General features: G+C 39.8%; 1 protein-coding gene across 1 annotated transcript in view; it reads right to left on the bottom strand.

The window, feature by feature from the left end:
* The window catches only part of DNAJC15 (DnaJ heat shock protein family (Hsp40) member C15), a 56946-nt gene that overhangs the window by 30531 nt on the left and 4520 nt on the right, over positions 1-21895 (bottom strand). Inside the window, exons 2-3 of the mRNA XM_016189773.2 lie at positions 5552-5603; positions 2373-2446 (exon numbers count right to left, since the gene is read on the bottom strand). Of these exons, the coding sequence (XP_016045259.1) occupies positions 2373-2446; positions 5552-5603 (126 nt within the window). The remainder of the gene's footprint in view (positions 1-2372; positions 2447-5551; positions 5604-21895) is intronic.

The following is a 21895-nucleotide window of genomic DNA, read 5'->3' as shown; positions in this document are numbered from 1 at the left end:
TATCATAATAGAACAAAAAATAAATAAAAGCAAAATGGGGGGAGTGGGCGTTAGCGCAGTGGGTTAAGTATACATGGCGCAAAGCGTACAGACTGGCATAAGGATCCCAGCTGAACTTCACGAGCAATGAAGCAGGTCTACAGGTGTCTATCTTTCTCTCCCCCTCTGTCTTCCCCTCCTCTCTCCAATTCTCTCTGTCCTATCCAACGACAATGACATCAATGACAACAACAATAATAACCACAACAACGATAAAATAACCAGGGCAACTAAGGGGGGAAATAGCCTCCAGGAGCAGTGGATTTGTGGTGCAGGCACCAAGCCCCAGAGATAACCCTGGAGGCATAAATAAATAAATAAATAAATAAATAAATAAATAAATAACAGGGGCCACGCAGTGGTTGAATGTACATGTTCCTGTACTCAAGGACCTGGATTCAAAACCCCACTCTCCACTTGCAGGGGGGAAGCTTCATGAGCAGTAAAGCAGATGAGGAAGCTTCATGAACTTCATGAGCAGTGAAGCAGGTATGCAGGTGTCTACCATTCTCCCTCTTTATCTGCTCTTCCACCTCTAAATTTCCCTATAAATAAAAAAGAGAAATGAAAAAAAATGGCTGCTGGGGCAGTGGATTTATAGTGCCAACATGGGTCCCCAGAAATCACCCTGGTGGCAATTAAAATATATATATATATATATATATGGGGGGGGTACTAACATCTTCAGATACTCCCTACACATGGATGCAATGTCATTTTTTTTAAATTTTATTTGTTAAGTGAGAGGGCTAGGAGGGAGGAGGGAAAGGGAGAGTGAGAAGGAGTGAGGGAGAGAGGGAGAGAGAGAACCAGAGAACCAAAGAACCAGATATCACTCTAGTACATGTGCTGCCGGGGATCAAACTCAAGACTTCATGCTTGGGAGTCCAATGTTTTATCCACGGTCCTACCTCCCGGATCATCACAAAATTTCTCATCTCCCCATGATAAGTTTCTGCAAAACATTCTGACCTCTAACTTAGGTCTTTTCCGCTATTATGCATCAAGACTCCAACTTCCACCCCTCCTTCCTCTAAGTCCTTTGCTTTACTGAAATACACCAGATCCAATACAAGTTTCACTTTCTGCCCTTGCTTAAGTTCCACATATGAGTGAGATCATTCAGTACTCATCCTTCTCTTTTTGGCTGATCTCATTTAACATGATTCCTTCAAATTCCATCCAACATAAAGCAAAGAAAATTATTTCATCACTCTTCCCCACTTCACAATGTCTGGCCCTAAAAGGTACTTTTTGAATTTACTGAAAGAATGTTCAATAGCTACCAATAATTTATCCAAATGAAATAAAAGTAGTAAAGAACAGAAAATAAATACATACTCCCTCTAATCACAGATATATATTCACAGGCCAGCAAAAAAATTACTTGTAATTCTTTTGAACCTGAGTTTGTCATATCATTTTCTGAAGATTATGGGCACTGGCTTTGGCTAACTAAGCCTAAAATGCTTTTGCTGTCATTAAAAGAAGTAATCCATTCTCAAGTCATTGTAAGTCAGGCTTATCTCTTCTAGCTCTGCCTCTATTTCTCAGATGTCAATATTTATGCTACAATGAATTTTCTTTGCATTGTTTCCAGTGGTCATGAATCACATTTCATCACATTGTAGCTTTTTTAATACTTTGTATGACTGTTTCTAAACTTATATTAAGCTCAAAGTTCTGCAGGATTTCAGAGTCAAAATCTTATGATTTTATATTTGAGAAGCTCACATATGGTAGTACATAAAGAGAAGACAAGTTTCAAGTGTAAAGATGAAATAAGACTCCTGGGTAAGCTCCACTGGGGCAGGGAACATGTCTATTTTGTACTAAATTCATAAATCAAAGAATGTTAAGGAAATAAGGGAAATGAACTACCTCAAAGTTGATGTGATGCTAACTAAAACAATTTAATAGAATCAAAACCATGCATAAGATCAGATATAAAAATAAATGACCTGGTGTATTGCACCAAAATAAAAGACTCTGGGGTGGGAGAGGGAGGGTACAGGCCCTGGAACATAATGGCAGAGGGAGTTAGATTGTTATGTGGAAAACTGAGAAGTGTTACACATGTACAAACTACTGTATTTTACTGTCAACTGTAAACCATTAATCCCCCCAATAAAGAAAAAAAAATAAGGAAAAATAAATGACCACAAAAATTAAAAGAAATTAAATCAATAAATTAGACGAACTGATAATGTAATAAAGTAAGTAAACTTCTACAAACAGTAGATAATCCAAAACGTTTTATGAATTACTAGCAGATATGACATATATACATAAATGAAAATGTGGTTTCTAATTAAAAGCATCTTGAAACTTACAGGAGTTGAAATCTTCTTTGCAGTTTCTGTGATTACTTGTTCTAGAGGTTTCCAAATCTGAAATGCATAGCGACCTAAGAAGAGAGACGAAAGCAAATATATTTTCTATAACTAAAATCAATGTCCACAGGGTGCTTACCAGAGTCTCCACTGATAGCTTACATGTTATTCCAGTGACTATTTTAATATTTACAACAGTCATATTCTTTTCAAATTCCTATTAATGGAAAGAATCTCACATATTTTAGTGTCATCAGAACTATTAAATGCACCAAGTCCTAGGTGATGAAGATAAAAGACGAAAACTTAAGTGTGACTGTCTTACATTTATACAATGTTACAAGTCACAAAATAACATACAGGTACTTTGCATAACCTAAAAAGTCCCTTTATGGGAAGTCAGGCAGTAGCACAGTGGGTTAAGCGCAGGTGGTGCAAAGCACAAGGACCGGCATGAGGATCCCAGTTCCAGGCCCTGGCTCCCCACCTGCAGGGGAGTCACTTTGCAGTGAAGCAGGTCTCTCCCGCTCTCTGTCTTCCCCGCCTCTCTCCATTTCTCTCTGTCCTATCCAACAATGACATCAATTAACAGCAATAACTACAACAATAAAACAACAAGGGCAACAACAGGAAATAAATAAATAAATATTTTTTTAAATAAAATAAAATTTAAAATAAATAATTTTAAAAGTCCCTTTATGGATAAAAAATATTCATAAGCATAAAATGACTATATTACTTTTCAGAATTTGAGACATAGAAGACAAAAACTGTCTATAACACAGAAATGATTTTATAAATTTACCTGAAATGAAAAAAACAATTATACTGAAAATATTTACCATGAATATTTACTATCAGTTTCTCATTGAGGATGACTACTATGAAAACCCATTTGACCATAGTGCTTTATTTCTTCTTATAGAGACAAGAGAAATTGAAAGATAGAGAAATACCTGCTAAGGCAGGGGCAGATAGCATAACGGTTATGCAAAGAGACTCTCATGGCTGAGGCTTCAAAGTCCCAGGTTCAATCTCCCATACCACCATAAGCCAGAGATAAACAGTGCTCTGGAGAGAGAAGGAGAGGGAGAGGGACAAGGGGGGGAGGGGGAGAGGGAGAGAGGGAGAGGAAGAAGGGGGAGAGGAGAGGGGGAGGGGAGGGGAGGGGAAGGGAGAGGGAGGAAGGGAAAGAGGGAGAGAGAGGGAGAGAGAGGGAGAGAGAGGGAGAGAGAGAGAGAGAGAGAGAGAGAGAGAGAACGAACTTGCAGCATTGCAGGTTGGGAAGGGAGGCAGGTTGATGAACCACATGCTAAAATGTATAATCTACCAGGTACACCCCATAGTGCTCTAATTTCATAAGCACCCTAGTAATCAAAACTTCACTTAATTTTGTTACTACTTCTTCTAGCGTTTGCCCTTCTTCCGTAGCCAGTCAACAGCGTCAGGTTGAGCCTGATGTAAAGTTTCGAGACCTCCTTTGAATCTGGAGAGGTGGCAGTCATTGACTATGTGGGTCATTGTCTGTAGCCGCAGGGGCAGTTCCGGTCGTCTCTGGCTCCCTGGCTCTCTGGCTCCCTGGCAATGGAACATAGTGGCGCACCGGCCATGGCCTGTTCGATAGCGATTGAGGAGGGCCCAATCATAACGTGCTAGGTCAAAGCCGGGTTGACGCTTGCAGGGGTCTGTGATGAGGTGTTTGTTCTTTACCTCAGCTGACTGCCAACTCTGTTTCCAAGAGACTGGAACAGAGAAGTTCAGTGTAGGCATAGGGGACCAGATTGGGTGACAAGACGTCAAGCGTTGAACAGGGTGGGCAAAGATATCCGCGTATATTGGCAGGTCCGGTCGAGCGTAGACGTGGGAAATGAACTTAGATGATGCCGCATCCCGACGAATATCTGGCGGGGCGATGTTGCTAAGAACTGGCAGCCATGGAACCAGGGTAGAACGGATGGTTCCAGAAATTATCCTCATGGAGGAATATAATTTGGAATCGACCAAGTGGACATGGGGGCTACGGAACCATACTGGGGCACAGTATTCTGCAGTGGAATAGCATAATGCCAGAGATGATGATCGTAGTGTGGAAGCGCTCGCGCCCCATGAGGAGCTGGCCAGTCTTGCAATGATGTTATTCCTCACGCCCACCTTTGCTGCAGTTTTTATGAGATGTTTGTGAAATGACAGAGTGAGATCGAGAGTAACGCCAAGATAGACTGGCTGGGCTTCATGCCAGATTCTCGTATCGCCAAGCTGCACATTAAGCTCACGCGAGGCTGAGGCATGGTGTAGATGGAAAACAGATGATACCGTTTTTGCAGTGCTAGGGATTAGTCGCCATTTTTTACAGTAATCAGATATCAGAGACATGTCTTTCGTGAGTGTTTCCTCAAGGATGTCGAACTTTGATGCCTGAGTTGCACAGCAGATGTCATCGGCGTAGATGAACTTCCTTGAAGAAGTTTCTGGGAGGTCACTGATGTAAATATTAAATAGCGTAGGAGCCAGAACAGAGCCCTGGGGGAGGCCACTTGAGACAAGTCTCCATCTGCTAGACTTGTCACCCAGAGGCACCCGGAATCTTCTGTTTTGGAGAAGATTGTTAATTTTGTTAAATAAGAAACTCTAACAAGGGCAGGGGTAGATAACATAATGGTTATGCAAAGAGACTCTCATGCCTGAGGCTCTAAAGTCCCAGGTTCAATCCCTTGCACCACCATAAGCCAGAGTTGAGCAGTGCTCTGGTAAATAAAATAAAATAAAATAAAAAATAAAAAAAACCAACCTCTAGCAAAGCATGTTCTAAATTGTTTATGACAACAAAGAACATGAATAAAATATCACTGTAGTATATACTATGCCAGAGATAAAACTTGAGACCTTATGCTTTTAAGTTCCACTGCAGCTCCACTTCCCAGACAAGCATATTAAAGATTTTTTAATAGTACAATATAGCTCAAAATTAAAGAAATATCAGAAAGAGGGCAGAGGTAGATAGCATAATAGTTATGCAAAGAGACTCTCATGCCTGAAGCTCCAAAGTCCTACCACCACCAGTCATAACCTAAGATTGCTAAACTCTGCTTATGAATCACCACAGAAGCCATTATTCAGAAGCATTTCTTATATATGTATATATTTCAACATTTTTATATATGTCCTTTTTTATCTCTTACCTGCAAATGCAAGTGTTGCAACACCCAGTCCAACAGCTATCAGACTTCGTGCCTATGAAGTGAAAATAATAACTATTACTTTGAGTGTAACTGAGTTTTAAAAATATTATTTTTAACATTTATTTTATTCCCTTTTGTTGCCCTTGTTTTATTGTTTATAGTTTACAGTTATTATTGTTGCTATTGATGTCATCGTTGTCGGATAAGACAGAGAGAAATGGCGAGAGGAGGGTAAGACAGAGGGGAAGAGAAAGACAGACACCTGCAAACTTGCTTTACTACCTGTGAAGTGACTCCCCTGCAGGTGGGGGGGGGGGCTTGAATCGGAATCCTTATGCCAGTCCTTGTGCTTCCCGCCACAGACGCTTAGCTACCACCCAACTCCTTATATTACCTTTTTAAAATTTTTTCACCAGGGTTATCATTGACACTCAGTGACTGCACAATGAATCCACCACTCCCTTCATGTGGCCACTTTTTCTCTGTGCCACCCACCCACACATACACACTTTTTTTTATTATGACAAAGTGACAAAAAAAGACCTGTCATCTACATTTCATTCTTCAGTCATTCAACCATGCAATAAGGGGGGGGGGGGGGTGCCGCAGCTATAATTAACAAAAACAAAAAAGATTAAGCACAAGTCCTTCCAACCTTTAAAAAACAATAGCGGAAGCAAACTAAATTAAGTAGATCACTGGAGCAAATAAGGCTGTTCAATAAGTGACTAAGAGCTGTACAATCAAATATTACTTATTCATGCTGAGGACAAAGTCTAGATAATTATCCAAAACTTTTTATTACTAGACTTAAAATTTCTTGTCGGAGAGATGTAGGCAGGAGTCGGGCATGGCGGGAACCGCAAGGACCAGTAAGAATACCCATTCGAGCCCCCTGCTCCCCACCTCCCCACCTGCAGGGGCATTGATTCACAGGCGGTGAAGCAGATAAAAGAAGAAGAAAGAGATGTAGGCATGGAAAGAAATCACCCCTTGCCCTTTTGTTTTTTTCAGAGTCTAGACAAAATAATCAAACAAGTATGACGAAAACTACTAATAGGAAAAAGAATGGACTAAACATTTATCTCCTGCATACATCTGAGACTCAAAACTTCTGAGTAACTCACTACTTGGCACTAAACATGGTTCCTGGAAAGACAAGGAAAATTCAACCACATCAGCTACCAAAAAGGGCGGGAGTCGGCTGTAGCGCAGCGGGTTAAGCGCTTGTGGCAAAGCACAAGGACTGGCATAAGGATCCAGGTTCTGGTTCCCCACCTCCAGGGGAGTCACTTGACAGGCGGTGAAGCAGGTCTGCAGGTGTCTTTTTCTCCTTCTCTCTGTCTTCCCCTCCTCTCAATTTCTTTCTGTCCTATCCAACAACAACGACATCAATAATAACTACAATAAAACTAGGGCAACAAAAGGGAATAAATAAATAAATAAAATAAATAATAATAAAGAGACATGTAGACTTAAGTTTTGTCCTCTCCACAGATCAGGTACTTCCTAGGAGAAGGCTTTATCTCAAAAGTAATCTTTCTGCCACAGTTGTCCCTCCTACAAAATTAACCTTTTGCAAAGACATATTTAGAAGGTAATAAATAGATTTTTACTTCTCTACAAAAAGTATGTGACTTACTACTTTACATTTCCAGTTAATTTCAAAATAGCTTCTACTTTTGGAAGTAATCAACTATAAATTTTAAAATATTATTTGAAAGTTTAACACAACTTTAAGTTAAGGTAAAAAATTATTATACTATAAAACCAGATTTTATGTTTATTTTCTATTATCTTTATTTATTGGGTAGAGACAACCAGAAATCAAGAGGGTGATAGAGAGGGAGAGAGACAGAGAGACACCTGTAGCCCTGCTTCACCACTCACAAAGCTTTCCCCCTGCAGGTGGGGACTGGGAGCTCAAACCCAGGTCTTGAACATTTTAATACGTGCACTCAACCAGGTGCACCACCACCCGGCCCCTAAAACTAGATTTTATACCCTCAAATAAGAATAAAAATCCATCTCATAAAGCTTTCTAAGGAAAAACCAAGACATTTAGAGATAAGCAATTAAATTAAAAACTTCACTGGCCCAAATTAAGAATATAATTTGTATTCTAGCAGAATAATATTTATCCTCTAACCTTTTTCATTCGCTAAAAAGTTGCTATTATTTCTTTTTAGACACAAAATTAAATAACCCTAAAACAATAATTTCTCTCAATTCTTCATAGTTGTGAATGACCAAAATAGGATAAAGAAAAAAAAAAAAAAATATATATATATATATATATATATATATATATATATATACACACTTATGTGTGTGTGTGTGTGTGTGTGTGTGTGTAGGCACAGGGGGCTGGGCGGCATCACACCAGGTTAAGTGCACATAGTACAAAGTGCAAAGATCCTGGTTCAAGCCACAGGTTCCCAATCTGCAGGGGGTTCGCTTTGCAAGCAGTGAAGCAGGTCCATAGGAGTCTATCTTTCGCTCCCCCTCTGTCTTCCCCATCCTCTCTCAATTTCTTAGTCTTATTCAACAGCAGCAGCAACAATAACAACAACAACAAAAAAGGCCACTAACAACAACAACAAAAAGGCCACTAGGAGCAAAGGTTTCATAGTGCAGGCACTAAGCCCCAGCAATAACCCTGGTGGGAGGAGGGAAGGAGGGAGGGAAGGATTGAAGGAAACAGTAGCACAAAGAGAGGTTATCTGGAGGCTAAGCAAGAAGCTTACATAGAATTCTTGACTGTATCTTTATTTGATTGTCATTTTGAAAAATAAAATAACCAGTAACACCTACTGGGGCTTTTAAATAGCCCTTGGTTCGTAGCATAACTGTGTAAATATCAAAAAATTCCATCATCATCTCTACTATTTTACTATGGTTGAAGACAATTCATGTATGCTTTACCACTATGCTATTTCACATGTACTTAAACTTCAGCATAGTATCCTCAGGCAAACAGTTGTTTCTTTTATATACACAATCATTTTGGCCCAGTGGCAAGCATAAGAATAAGCTTCAATTTGGAATATAACTAAAATATGCCTACTAGCTATGTACAAAATGAAGACCACCCCCCAACTCTTCATTTGCACTATTCCAGACTTTAGATTCATGATTTAGTCAACAATTTGTTTGGCTTTGTATGTTAACTCACTTTTCAGCCACCAGGTTCCAGATGCTACCATGATGCCAACCAGACTTAACTGAACAGACAACCCCACCATTGTGTCCTGGATCTCAGATTCTCCAGAGCCCCACCCCACTATGGAAAGAGAGAGAAAGGCTGGGAGTATGGATTGACCTGTCAACGTCCAAGTTCAGTGGGGAAGCAATTACTTCGTCCAGACCTTCAACCTTCTGCACCCCACAATGACCTTGGCTCCATACTCCAAGGGGGTTAAAGAATAGGAAAGCTATCAGGGGAAGGGATGGGATATGGAGTTCTGGTGGTGGGAATTGTGTGGAGCTGTACCCCTCTTATCCTATGGGTTTGTCAATGTTTCCTTTTTACAAATAAAATAAAATAATTTTTATTTTGAATTTTTTTAAAAACAATGAAGGTTTTTTTTTATTTTTTAACCAGAGCAGTGTTAAGCTCTGGCTTATGGTGGTGCAGGAGACTGAACCTGGGACTTTGGTGCCTCAGGCATAAGAGTCTGTTTGCATAACCATAATGCTATCTACCCTCCACCCTACAACGAAGTTTTAAAATGAAATTGTGGAGGTGGGGGAGTAGATAGCATAATGGTTATGCAAAAAAAAACTTTCTCATGCCTAAAGCTCCAAAGTCCTAGGTTCAACCACTCACACCACCATAAATCAGAGCAGCTGAGCAGTGCTTTGGTAAGGAAAAACAAAAACAAACAAAAAAAACCCCAAAAAACATGAAATTCTCAGTTACAGAACAGCAAATACTGCACCAAAAAGACAAGTTAAAAGTGTGAAATGCTGAGTCAGGTATGGTGTTAGCATCATAAGCACAGTAATTGCAATAGCCAGGTTAAATGTTTAAAGTTGAATTTGGCTAACATGGTGATTTGACAGAAACTAGAGTAGAGTACTACTGCTATTTCATCTGGGAAATTTAGAGTTCTAATTCAGGCCTGTATTGAAGTTGCCAAAGGTATATCACACGTGTGTAGGAGACAGTGGATGGTATGAGCTTACCCTCCTCTTTAATATCCACAAGACTGCCACGGGCAGTTTAAAGTTTTGAGCTATTTCACTTAAAGATTCAAACATACAGGTATTAGAAAAGTAACATTTTCTAAGCCTGAAAATGATCTACCTAAATTTCTATTACTTTTAAATGTATTTTTAGTGAATTAATGTTGATTTACAAATGTAAGGTAATAGTTGTATAATTCTTTTTTTAAATAAATTTATTTACTTTTAATACTTTTATTTATTATTAGGTAGAGGGAAATTGAGAGGGGAGGGGGGATAGAGATAAGGAAGAGACAGAGAGATACCTGCAACAGTGCTTCACCACTTGTGAAGCTTTCCCCCTGCAAGTGGGGACCAGAGATCAAACCTGGGTCCTTGTACACTGTAATGTGTATGTTTAACCAAATGCACAACTGCCACACTCCCATAGAGATATAGTTCCATACTACTTATTGATTTTGCTATAAAAACTTGGTAATTATCTACTTAAAAACAAATGGATCTTTCTATACATTTGTATACACATAGCGTATGTGTGTGTGTGTGTGTGTGTGCGCGCGCGCGCTTTAAAAGTAAATCTGTTACTCAGGTTCAATCCACAGAACCACCATAAGCCAGAGTTAAGCAGTGCTCTAGGAAAAGAAAAAAGAAAGGAAGGGAGAGAGAAAAAGAAAAAGGAAGGAAGGAGAGAGACAGAGAAAGAAAGAGAGAGGAAGGAAGGGAGGGAGAGAGGGAGAGAAAAGAGTGGTCAGGAGGTAGCACAGTGGATAAGGCACTGGACTCTCAAGCATAAGGTTCTAAATTCAATTCCTGGCAGCACATGTACCAGTGATGTATGGTTCTTTCTCTCTCTCCTATCATTTCTCATAATAAATAAATAAATAAATAAAATCTTTAGGAAAAAAAGGAAAGTCTGTTATAAGTCACTCAAAATTTTTATCAACAGATTGTTTTACAACTAATCCAAACTAGTGTTTTGGAACAGTGGTTTATATGTTTATATAAGAAAAATATAAAATATTGAGTCTATAACAAATTTAGAAAGTTGTTGGGCATATTCATCATGACTTAGTTGTTGAAGATAGTAAACTAAGAGGAAGGTGGGGCCTTGTGGGCCTGATTAGCATCAGCACAGGACTAACAACAATGTGTGAGGGGTAGGGTCTTATAAAGCAAGATTTGAAAATTGTTTAAGAGCCAACTTTGTGGAAGGAGCTCACTCTTGAGACCCTCTTCTCTTGGTATCTCTTTGGGGATGAACATCTTTGGAAGCTGATGCCTAGAAAGCCTACTGAAGACAGAACTAACTCATGCTGCACAGATCACCATTAGACCTGTGCTTTTTGGCCTAAGTAAGCTCAGTGTAATTTAGCTTTATTTACTGGCTCTAAAACCAGAATTTCAAGATGCTCTACCACAGCTTCCAGGAACCTAACTAGTTTGTACTATCCAGATGGCTTTTTTCTTTCTCCCCCCAAGAGAAATTGTTAACAGTCTCATTATTGGGCTGGTATACCATCCAAGTTCAAGCCTGCCCTCACTACACTGGAGGAAGCTTCAATGCTGTGTCTCTTTATATCTGGAAAAATGCTGGTTTGGAGTAGTAAAAGCCCCAGTGATGACCAAGAAGTGTCATCATTGTCACCATAAGAAACAAAGACAATAGGGGAGTCGGGCAATAGCATAGTGGGTTAAGCGCAGGTGGCACTTAGTACAAGGACCCACGTAAGGATACCAGTTCGCTCTGGCTCCCCACCTGCAGGGGAGTCTCTTCACAAGCTGTGAAGCAGGTCTGCAGGTGTCTGTCTTTCTCTCCCCCTCTCTGTCTTCCCCTCCTCTCTCCATTTCTCTCTGTCCTATCCAACAATGACATCAATAACAACAATAGTAACTACAACAATTAAAAAGGGAAACAAAAAGGGAATAAATTTAAAAAATTTAAATACAAAAAAAACAAAGACAATAGCATACATACACCAAATTTATTTGATAATGAGCAATGATATTTCATTCAGCTTTTAAGATTCATGACAACTACACATTGTCAGAAATGCCAAAGGATGGTTTTCACTGCATTGCCTTTACCCATATATAATGCATGAATATTTAAGATGTTAAACAGTCTACGCATAAAACAAAACCATAAAAATTCCAAACAAGAGGCCGGGTGGTGGTGTAGCTGGTTGAGCGCACATGTTGCCCTGTGCAGGGACCTGGGTTCAAGCCCCCTTCTCTCTCGATTTCTGGCTGTCTCTATCCAATAAATAAATAAAGATAATTTTTAAAAGAATTATTTTTAATTCCAAACATAAACACTTTAGAAACGAACAAATGGTAAGTTCTCAATAAAACCACTTGTCTTAAAATGACCTGTGAGGGGAGTCTGGCGGTAGCGCAGCGGGTTAAGCGCACATGGCGCGTGAAGTTCAAGGACCGGCATAAGGATCCCTGTTCAAGCCCCCGGCTCCCCACCTGCAGGGGAGTCGCTTCACAAGCAGTGAAGCAGGTCTGCAGGTGTCTACCTTTCTCTTCTCCTCTCTGTCTTCCCCTCCTCTCTCCATTTCTCTCTGTCCTATCCAACAACGACAACAACAACAATAACTACAACAAGGGCAACAAAAGGAAATAAATAAATATTTTTTTAAAAAATGACCTGTGAGGGGCAGGGGTAGATAGCGTAATGGTTACACAAACAGATTGTAAAGCCTCAGGCTCCAAAGTTGCAGGTTCAATCCCTTGCACCACCATAAACCAGAGCTGAGCTGTGCTCTGGTAAAAAGAAAAAAAGAAAAGAAAAAAAAGACCTGTGAGTTATCATAGTGAACACTTTTCCTAGAATGTTAAATCTATAATAAAATTATGTTAAACGTCTGGTTTGTGTCTGCTGGTACTTGTGCTCTGCTCAGTGTCATCTTCCTCAGCCTTCTGATATTTTTCCCTCATGTTTTGCCTTTATGATCCTAAACCTTTACTTTCTTTTCATAAGTCTTGACAGCATTCATTCATGCACCTCTACAGAGATGTAAGGAGCTATGGTCCTATGAAGAGACCGTGAGCTTCAGTGTTCTTCACAGCTGGACTCTAATTTCAACTCAATACTTAGCAGTTTTGAGCCAAAATTGACCTTTCTTAGGTCTATTTCCTTATGTGTAAAATGAGGAATGGGAGTACATCTATTATAGGAAGTTTGTGATGATTTATGAGATAAGATCAATAGGAAAGAGGAGAAAGCTTAATGGCTATGCAAAGGCTTTCATGCCTGAAACTCTGAAGTCCCAGATTAAACCCCCAGTACCACCATAAGAACTGAACTGTGCTCTGATAAAAACAAATAAATAAAAAAATAATATTTATTTAAATAGTGGTCCGGGAGGTGGCACACTTTGGATTCTCAAGCATGAGGTCCCAAGTTCAACCCACGGCAGCACATCTATCAGAGTGATGTCTGGTTCTTTCTCTCTCCTATCATTTCTCATGAATAAATAAATAAAATCTTAATAAATAAATAGTCATACTGCAAAAATGGAGATACTATGTGCCAGTCCAATCTTCACACTCACGCCTTTACTCTCACTCATCTCCGTTGCTCTATTCAGCTATACTGAAAAAATTCCTCATTTTTCAGCAAATAGCTTCCTGGTCATCTAGCAGTGAAGCTTTCCCCACCCACCTCCTCAATAAAGCAAAACTCTATAATAGACTAGCAGATCTAACTTACCTGTCTATTTGATCCATTCCAAAATGAACTTTCTAGAGGTAGTGAATGTGATCTTTAAATTTCTAAAATCTAGCAGAGAATCTGGTATTTTTTTCAAAAAGTCTGATCTAGTGGTAAGAGAACAGTCTCTGAAACATTCCCCACCATCCAGATGCCTCTTTTCTTATAAAGTTATTCTATTTATTTATTTCTTAACCAGAGCACTGCTCAACTCTGGCTGATGGTGGTACATGGAATCAAACCTGGGACTTTGGAGTCTCAGGCATGAGAGTCTCTTTGCATAACCATTATGCTATCAACCCCCACCCAAGAATTACTTTTTGAAGTGGAAAATATGGACAATAGCAGTCAAATTAATTCAGAAACTAATGCAAAATCATGCCTCAAAACATCCTGGATGAGGTAAATATATGCAAAGTCTAACAGATAAAAGACAGGAAATGGGGACTCCATGGCACAGCCTGTTCAGCGATCACCTAACCATGCACAAAGACCTGGGTTCAAGGGGGCTGCATGGTGCACCTGGTTAAATGTAAATGTTATAAAGCACAAGGACCTGGGTTCAAGCCCCCAGACCCCACCTGCAGGGGGAAAGCTTCAAGAGTGGTGAAGCAGTGCTGCAGGTGTCTGTCTCTCTTCCTCTCTGTCTCTCCCTCCTTCTCAATTTCTGGCTGTCTCTATCCAATAAATAAATAAAAATAAAAGACCTGGGTTCAAGACCCCGTTCTCCACCTACAGAAGGGACACTTCACAGGGGATGAAACAAGTCTGCAGATGTCTATCTTTCTCCTCTTTTTTTTTTTTTTTTTTTGCCTTTAGGGTTATCACTGGGGCTTGACGCTTGCACTACAAATCCACTGCTCCTGGATGCCATCTTTTTTTCCATTGTTGTTGTTACTGTCGTTATTGCTGCTGCTGTTGTTGTTGAACAGGACAGAGAGAAATTGAGAGAGGAGGGGGAGAAAAAGATAGACACCTACAGACCTGTTTCACTGCTTGCAAAGCAACCCCCTGCAGGTGGGGAGCTTGGGGCTCAAACCAGGATCCTTGCTACAGTCCTTGCACTTCACACTGTATGCGCTTAACCCAGTGCATTACAGTTCAGCTCCCTCTCCCTCCCTATTTCCACATCCCCCTTTTTAATTTCACTCTGTCCTACCAAATAAAATAGAAGAGGGAAAAGAAAAAAAGTGGAAAAAATAGCCACTGAGCAGTGGATTCAAAGCACAGGCACTGAGCTCCAGCAATAACCTGGTGGCAAAAAAAGACAAAGGCTATGAAGCTAGGGTCCATATGGAAAAGTTTATTACAAAAATGAAACAGATATCCACATGTCCATGTAGGAAACCATAAATAACTGATAGGTTACATAAATACATGGAGAAATAAACTAATAAGAATCAGGTAATTTATCAAGCAGTCATCTGGAGGCTATCTCCCATGTCTGACTAAATGGCTAATCCCTGTAAATATTCAGAGTGCCTACTTTGTGCCAGTCACATTTCTAAAACTGAAGGGTTTATCAGACAACATTCTAATCCTTGCCAAGCTATATTTTTAGCATAAGAGATAGACAATGAAACAATGCAAATGGGAAACATATGAAATAGCATTGTACTGCAGAGACAAAGAAGTATATGCAGGGTCAGGAACTTGCTCACCCTATACAGGCTCAACCCCCAACACCTCATGCATGGGAGCAGCACTATAGCAGGGGAGCAGTGCTGCAGTGTCTTTCCTTCTCTATGGCTCTACGTGAAATAAAGAATAAGAAAATTAAAGCAAAAGTGCACAATAGTTTGCTGTCAGTCAATAAATGAAGCAAGCAAATAGAAAGACGTAAAAAGACACCTTAAAGTACCTAATGAAATAGTTTCGACTTAGACCTAGATACCCTCCTCACCTACTTCCTATTGCACGTCCCTCAATCACTCACTCCAAAGCTAACCTTGTCAAAGGATTACAAAAGCTGGATAAGGGCAAAAGACTCTTAATGATGACTCTTTAGTCACTACCATCAGCTGAGGCCCTAGTCAGGGAGTCCTAGGATTCCCACACAGACATGATGAGCCTAGACCTCAAATAGATCCCTCTCTCCATTATCACTGATCATCTCCATCAAGAACAACATAATGGACCCCTTTGGGGCCCCCACAGGACCTTGCCCTCAATGTGAATCAACAATGGTAGAGAATGTTCCATCCTCCGAAAGGGGGTTGGATAACATACTCTACCACCTGAAGAAGATGAGTCCTGAAACTGGTGCAACTCGGAATGTTCCTACTGATGACCACAGAATGCAAGTTCGGACCTACAAGGATGTAGAGGTTACATGGCTCCTATGCCAAATATGGGCCCCAGATCAAATCGATGGGATTTACAGTCAACAATATTTATACTTTTCCCATTATCTGGGAGCTACTCTCTTCCCTCATCCAGCTTTCTAGCCCTTTTTCCAGCCATGACATTATCTCCCCCAGATAATAACCTGGGTCCACCTGCATATCAGATGTCAGGCTTGGACAAAAACTAATAAAGTCATGGGTCCTTTGGAATATAACTAAAAAAGATCTACTAGCTATTTCTAAAACAGAGACCCCAAACCTTCATCTGCAATATTCCAACCTTTAAGTTCATGATTAATCAACAATTTGTATGGCTTTATATGTTAACTCTTTTTCAGCCACCAGGTTCCAGATGCTACCATGATCCCAACCAGACTTCCCTGGACAGATGATCCCGCCAATGTGTCCTGGAGCTCCACTCCCTCAGAGCCCTGCCCCACTAGGGAAAGAGAGAGACAGGTTGGAAATATGGATCGACCTGCCAACGCCCATGTTCATCGGGGGAAGCAATTACAGAAGCTGGACCTTCCACTTTCTGTACCCCACAATGACCCTGGGTCTATACTCCCAAAGACTTAAAGAATATGAGAGCTACCAGGGGGAAGGGATGGGATACGGAGCTCTGGTGGTTGGAGCTGTACACCTCTTATCCTATGGTCTTGCCAGTGCTTCTATTTTATAAATAAATAAATAAATAAATAAATAAATAAATAAATAAATGGATTAGCTCAGGAGTAGTAGGAATGGCACATACACAAAAGGCCCCAGTGTTACCAGAAAAGAAGTGTATGTGTGCTAATATAGTGAGAGTGGCACATTCAGAGAAAAAAATAATAATAAGCTTCACTGTCTTTTGGGGAAAAGAAAGAAGAAAAAAAAAGCAAACAAACAAGAAAATTAAAAAGTCAGTATTTAAAGAAAGAGCACAGTGATAGAAGGAATAAGGAGGTATAAGGGCATGCCAGGTATACTTGAAGACTCAGGAAGTCAGTGCAGAATGTGGGTAAGGAAGAAGAAACAAACAAGACAAAACAAACAATACAAAGCAAGCAAGACAAAACAAACAGGGAGATCAGAGAAACTAGAGGACTGTCAAAATAACATTTTCCCTGGACAGTACTCAGCTTTGCCATGTGCTTGACCCAGGGTTCAAGTCCGGCCCCCATAGCACTGAAGGAAGCTGTGGTGTGTGGTCTCGGCTTTTTCTCTGAATGATTATCTTGGGCAGTTTTCAGAATTTACTTACAATTCAAAAATGATCCTTAGCTGTCATATTGAGGATAAGTATGTCAAAACTAAAGACATGAAGATATGGGTGGGGGTTAGATAGCATAATGGTCATACAAAGAGACTCATGCCCGAGGCTCCAAAGTCCCAGGTTTGATCCCCTGCGCCACCATAAGCCACAACTAAGCAGTGCTCTGGTAAAAAAAAAAAAAAAAAAAAAAAAGGTGAAAAATAAAATATATTCACAGTCATTTAAAAAAATAATCCAGCCTTTAGGTTCATGATTAATTAACAATTTGTATGGCTTTATATGTTAACTTTTTCAGCTACCAGGTTCCAGATGCTACCATGATCCCAACCAGACTTCCCTGGGCAGACGACCCCACCAATATGTCCTGGAGCTCCAATTCCCCAGAGCCCCACCCCACTATGGAAAGAGAGAGACAGGCTGGGAGTATGGATCAACCTGCCAATGCCCATGTTCAGCAGGGAAGCAATTACAGAAGCCAGACCTTCTACCTTCTGCACCCCATAATGACCATGGGTCCATACTCCCAGAGGGTTAAAGAATAGGAAAGCTATCAGGGGAAGGATGGGAAATGGAGTTCTGGTGGGTGGGAATTGTGTGGCATTGTATCCCTCTTATCATATGGTCCTGTCAGTGTTTTCTTTTTCTAAATAAAAATAAAAATAAAAATAAAAGAGGAAAATTCCAGAACTTGTGACAACATAGATGAACCGGAGGATATGATGCAAAATAAAATAATCCACATATAGAAAAACAAATGATGTAGTCTTACATGTGGCATTTGAAAATGCTCAGTGCACAGTGGAATAGAATGATGCTTATCAGGAGCAACTGACAGTGGAAATGGGGTGATGCTGGTGAAACCTTTAATTGCAGCTATAAGAAAAATAAGGTTTATATTTTAAAAAGTTAAGAGAGCTGGGGGGAGAGATATTATAGTGGTTATGCAAAGAGATTCTCATGCCTGAGGCTCCAATCCTCCTGGCACCACCATAAACCAGAATTGAGCAGTGTTCTGGTAAAATAAATAAATAAATAAAGTATATATTAAATAATCTCAAAGCACACATGTAGTAACTGAGGAGATGGTCAAGTCAATTACCTTAAATGTGGTAATCATTTCACAATGTACCACCAAATTTGATTTGTTGGTTAAAAACTTAATCACTAAGGAAAGACAGAAATGGGCTGAGAATATGGATCGACCTGCCAATGCCCATGTCCACTGGAAAAGCAACTACAGAAGCCAGAACTCCTAACCCAGAGAACAGGAACTGAAGGAGGGAGGCAAAAGTTCGCTTTTTGGACTTTGTCTAAGAACATGACATAAATAGGATAAATACAGACTAAGGAAAATAGCATGTGAACTCACAATACTTGTGGGAGGGGTGGAGTCTCCTCTACTAAAGAAAAAGAATGAGGAGACTGTCTCAAATAATATTCTTTCTTTGTTACCTTGCAGTGACTATTCTCAAGGGTTAATCACAAGCAAATCACTTACTGCTGAACTCAGTGTTTTATGCTGCCTTATTATTTGGTTCAATTTCTACAAAGAGAGCACTCTGAATTTAAACAACAGCAAGTGAAAGAGGAGGAAAAAAGAGGAAACAAGAAAGGCTGCTGGCAACTCAGCAGAATTTGGAAGAATTATTACACATACAGATCAAAAGAAGGATGGGTGGGAGTTTATATTCAAGAAAAAGTATTAGATATAACAAAAAAGTTTTTTTACAATTATTCTTGCCTACAATCTTCATGCTGACATAAATTTCATAGATTTCCATATACATTCTTCCACCCCCTCCCCTCCCCTCAGCACTGCTCAGTTTTCCTTTGTGGTGGTGCTGGAGATTGAACCTGGGACATCAGAGCCTCGGACACTAAAATTCTGTTTTATTTTTTACATAACCACTATGCTATCTTTCCAGTCCAGATTTTCATATTTAAATTGTATCAATCCACATTGATCCATCTGGTCCTTACCATTGTTTTTCCACTGCTCAAAACAAGTATATTTGAAGTCTCTCAAAACACCAATTTTCATGAAAACCTTCAATTAAGTACAAAGAAAGTAAACTACATCTGCATCTGCTTCACATTAAAACCACTTAATTCATCTTAAACCTCAGGTAAGCACTAATTTCGGCAGCATAACTTAAGAGTAAATAAAGAGACAAAACAAAAACAAAGCACAATGAACCAAAACCCGGACATTTAGAAACAAAATTCTTAGGCTAATCCCAAATGAATAATTCCCTACTCTCTAGCATAATTAACACACACACACACACAAAAAAAAAAAAAATCCAAAAACTTAAAGCCTTAAATGATACTTTCAAAATAATCTTTTGGGTGGTCCAGGAGGTGGTGCAGTGGAAAAGCTTTGGACTCTCAAGCATGATGTCCTGAGTTCGATCCCCGGCAGCACATGGGTGCCAGAGTGTTGTCTGGTTCTTTCTCTCTCCTCCTTTCTCATAAATAAATAAAATCTTAAAAATAAATAAATAAATAATGAAACAAAATAATTTTGGGGGGCTAACCAGATAGCTCACCCGAAGAAGGTGCCTGCTTTGTCTGGCTCTTGATTGAAATTTGAGTGCAGCCCTCACTGCAATGGAGAAAGATTTGGTGCTGCTGTCTTTCCCTTGCTCCCTCTCTCTGTCTGTCTCTGTCTATTTGAAAAAGTCAATGTGGACAAGCAAAAATTTGGGGGTGGTTCCAGAACCTCCTGCACATGTGATTTCAGCTCTCATGCTAATTTATTATTCTCCCCTCCCCGCCCAGAATAACAAGGGAGGGACAGGTGCCACAGCACCAGTGCGACCACTTGCCGTGGCACTCTTACTTAGTGGTGGGGCTCAAACCCAATTTGAACCTGCTCGTGAACATGGCAAGGCATGCTCCCTACACTACCTGAGCTATTTTATAGCCCAAGAGTAATCTTTTCAAGTTACGTTTTATTTAGTGACCCACTGATATCACATAAAGCTGTCTCTACTTTCTTCTAATAGCATAAGCTGTTTTCCTTGTCCACATTAAGTGTGGTAGGTCACAGGGCTGGGGAAACAGCATAATAGTTCTGCAAAAGACTTTCCTGCCTGAGGCTCTGTGGTCCCAGATTCAATCCCCAGCACCATGAAAAGTCAGAGCTGAGCAGTACTCTGGTCTCTCTATCTTTCTCTAATTAAGCTAGAGTTTAGCAGTATTCTGATAAAAAAATAAAATAAAAAATTAAATTAATAATAATAATAATTAAGTTAACGGGCTTGGGAGATGGCATAAGGTAGAAACATGGAAGCGTGAGGTTCTAAGTTTGATCCCCAGCATCCCATATGTCAGAGTGAGACTCTGATTTCTTTCTCTCTTGTGTTAATTATATATTTATTTTTTCTTTTTTAATAAGCAAGTAATAACAAAAAAAATACTGTCCAGAGCTGGCGAAATAGTAGTGCACTTAAGTAGTGCACTGCTCTGTCATGTATGCGACCCAGGTTCAAGGCCAGCCCCCATCACAATGTAGGAGTATCAGAAATGTAGTCCCTTTCAGTCTCATTGTCTCTATGTTAAAAAAAAAAAAGTTTTGTTCAATGTCAGGCTAGTCCTCGGTGCTTTGCAGAGCACAGATAATGAGTTCCTTGATTCTTACTAATGTCTACCAAAAGGCTCTGTTGTTATATATTCTTAGCTTTCTATCTTTTATTACTAAAGTAAAGTCTTGGGATCAGACATTGGAATTAATGAAATACAGTTTGAATTCTGTACCTCTACTTGTCAGCTCCATGACAATTACAGACTTAACCTCTACACTATAGCTTCTTCATCTGTAAAATGAAGATAATTATGATTAACTATTCTTTGAGTGGGGATAAATGGTATAAATTAGGTATAAATATGTTACATAACATTGTAAATATGACAGTCATGGTTATTGTAACTGTTATATGATATTATAATTCCACTGTTTCTTTTAAAAATCAAGAAGAAAAGCTATCAAGGGGGCTGGGCGGTAGCACAGTGGGTTAAGCGCACATGGCACAAAGCACAAGGATCCTGGTTCGAGCCCCCAGCTCCCCACCTGCAGAGGGGTCGTTTCACAAGCGATGAAGCAGGTCTGCAGGTGTCTATTTTTCTCTCATTTCTCTCTGTCCTGTCCAACAACAACAACGACAATCACAAGGCCAACAAAATGGGAAAAATAGCCTCCAAGAGCAGTGGATTTGTAGTGCAAACACCAAGCCCCAGTGATGACCCAGAGGGAAAAAAAGAAAGAAAGAGAGGGAGAAAAGAAAGAAAGAAAGAAAGAAAGAAAGAAAGAAAGAAAGAAAGAAAGAAAGAAATAGAGAGAAAGAGAGGGAGGGAGGGAGGAAGGAAGGAAGGTAGGAAGGAAGAAAGGAAGGAAGGAAGGGAGAAAGAGAGAGAGAAAGAAAGAAAGAAAGAAAGAAAGAAAGAAAGAAAGAAAGAAAGAAAGAAAGAAAAGCTATCAAAAGAGGGAAATCTTGGAATGATCTCACCTGCTCATAAGGGCTTAATGCATTTACCCTCTTCAATCACAAAACCCTCTCACCTGCTTTATTTGTGTTTTATGGCCCCGGTTTTCACACATTTAAGATTCCACTGCTCCCAGCAGCTTATTTTAAAGCCAAAAAGAGTCAGAGAAAAGGCATCACTGCACAATTAGTGACATCTCCGTTGTTGCGGCTAGAGTTCTCTACAGTATGTACTCTCGTATGTTTTTATTATATACTGACTTTGAAGTCCCTGACAATTATCCCTAAATTCTCTCCTGACTTACATCTGAAGGACACCTCACCTACAACACTCTAACTCTGCTTATTCCT

Source organism: Erinaceus europaeus, chromosome 7 (genome assembly GCF_950295315.1).
Source record: "Erinaceus europaeus chromosome 7, mEriEur2.1, whole genome shotgun sequence".
Taxonomy (NCBI): domain Eukaryota; kingdom Metazoa; phylum Chordata; class Mammalia; order Eulipotyphla; family Erinaceidae; genus Erinaceus; species Erinaceus europaeus.
This window is presented reverse-complemented; position numbering and strand designations above follow the sequence as displayed.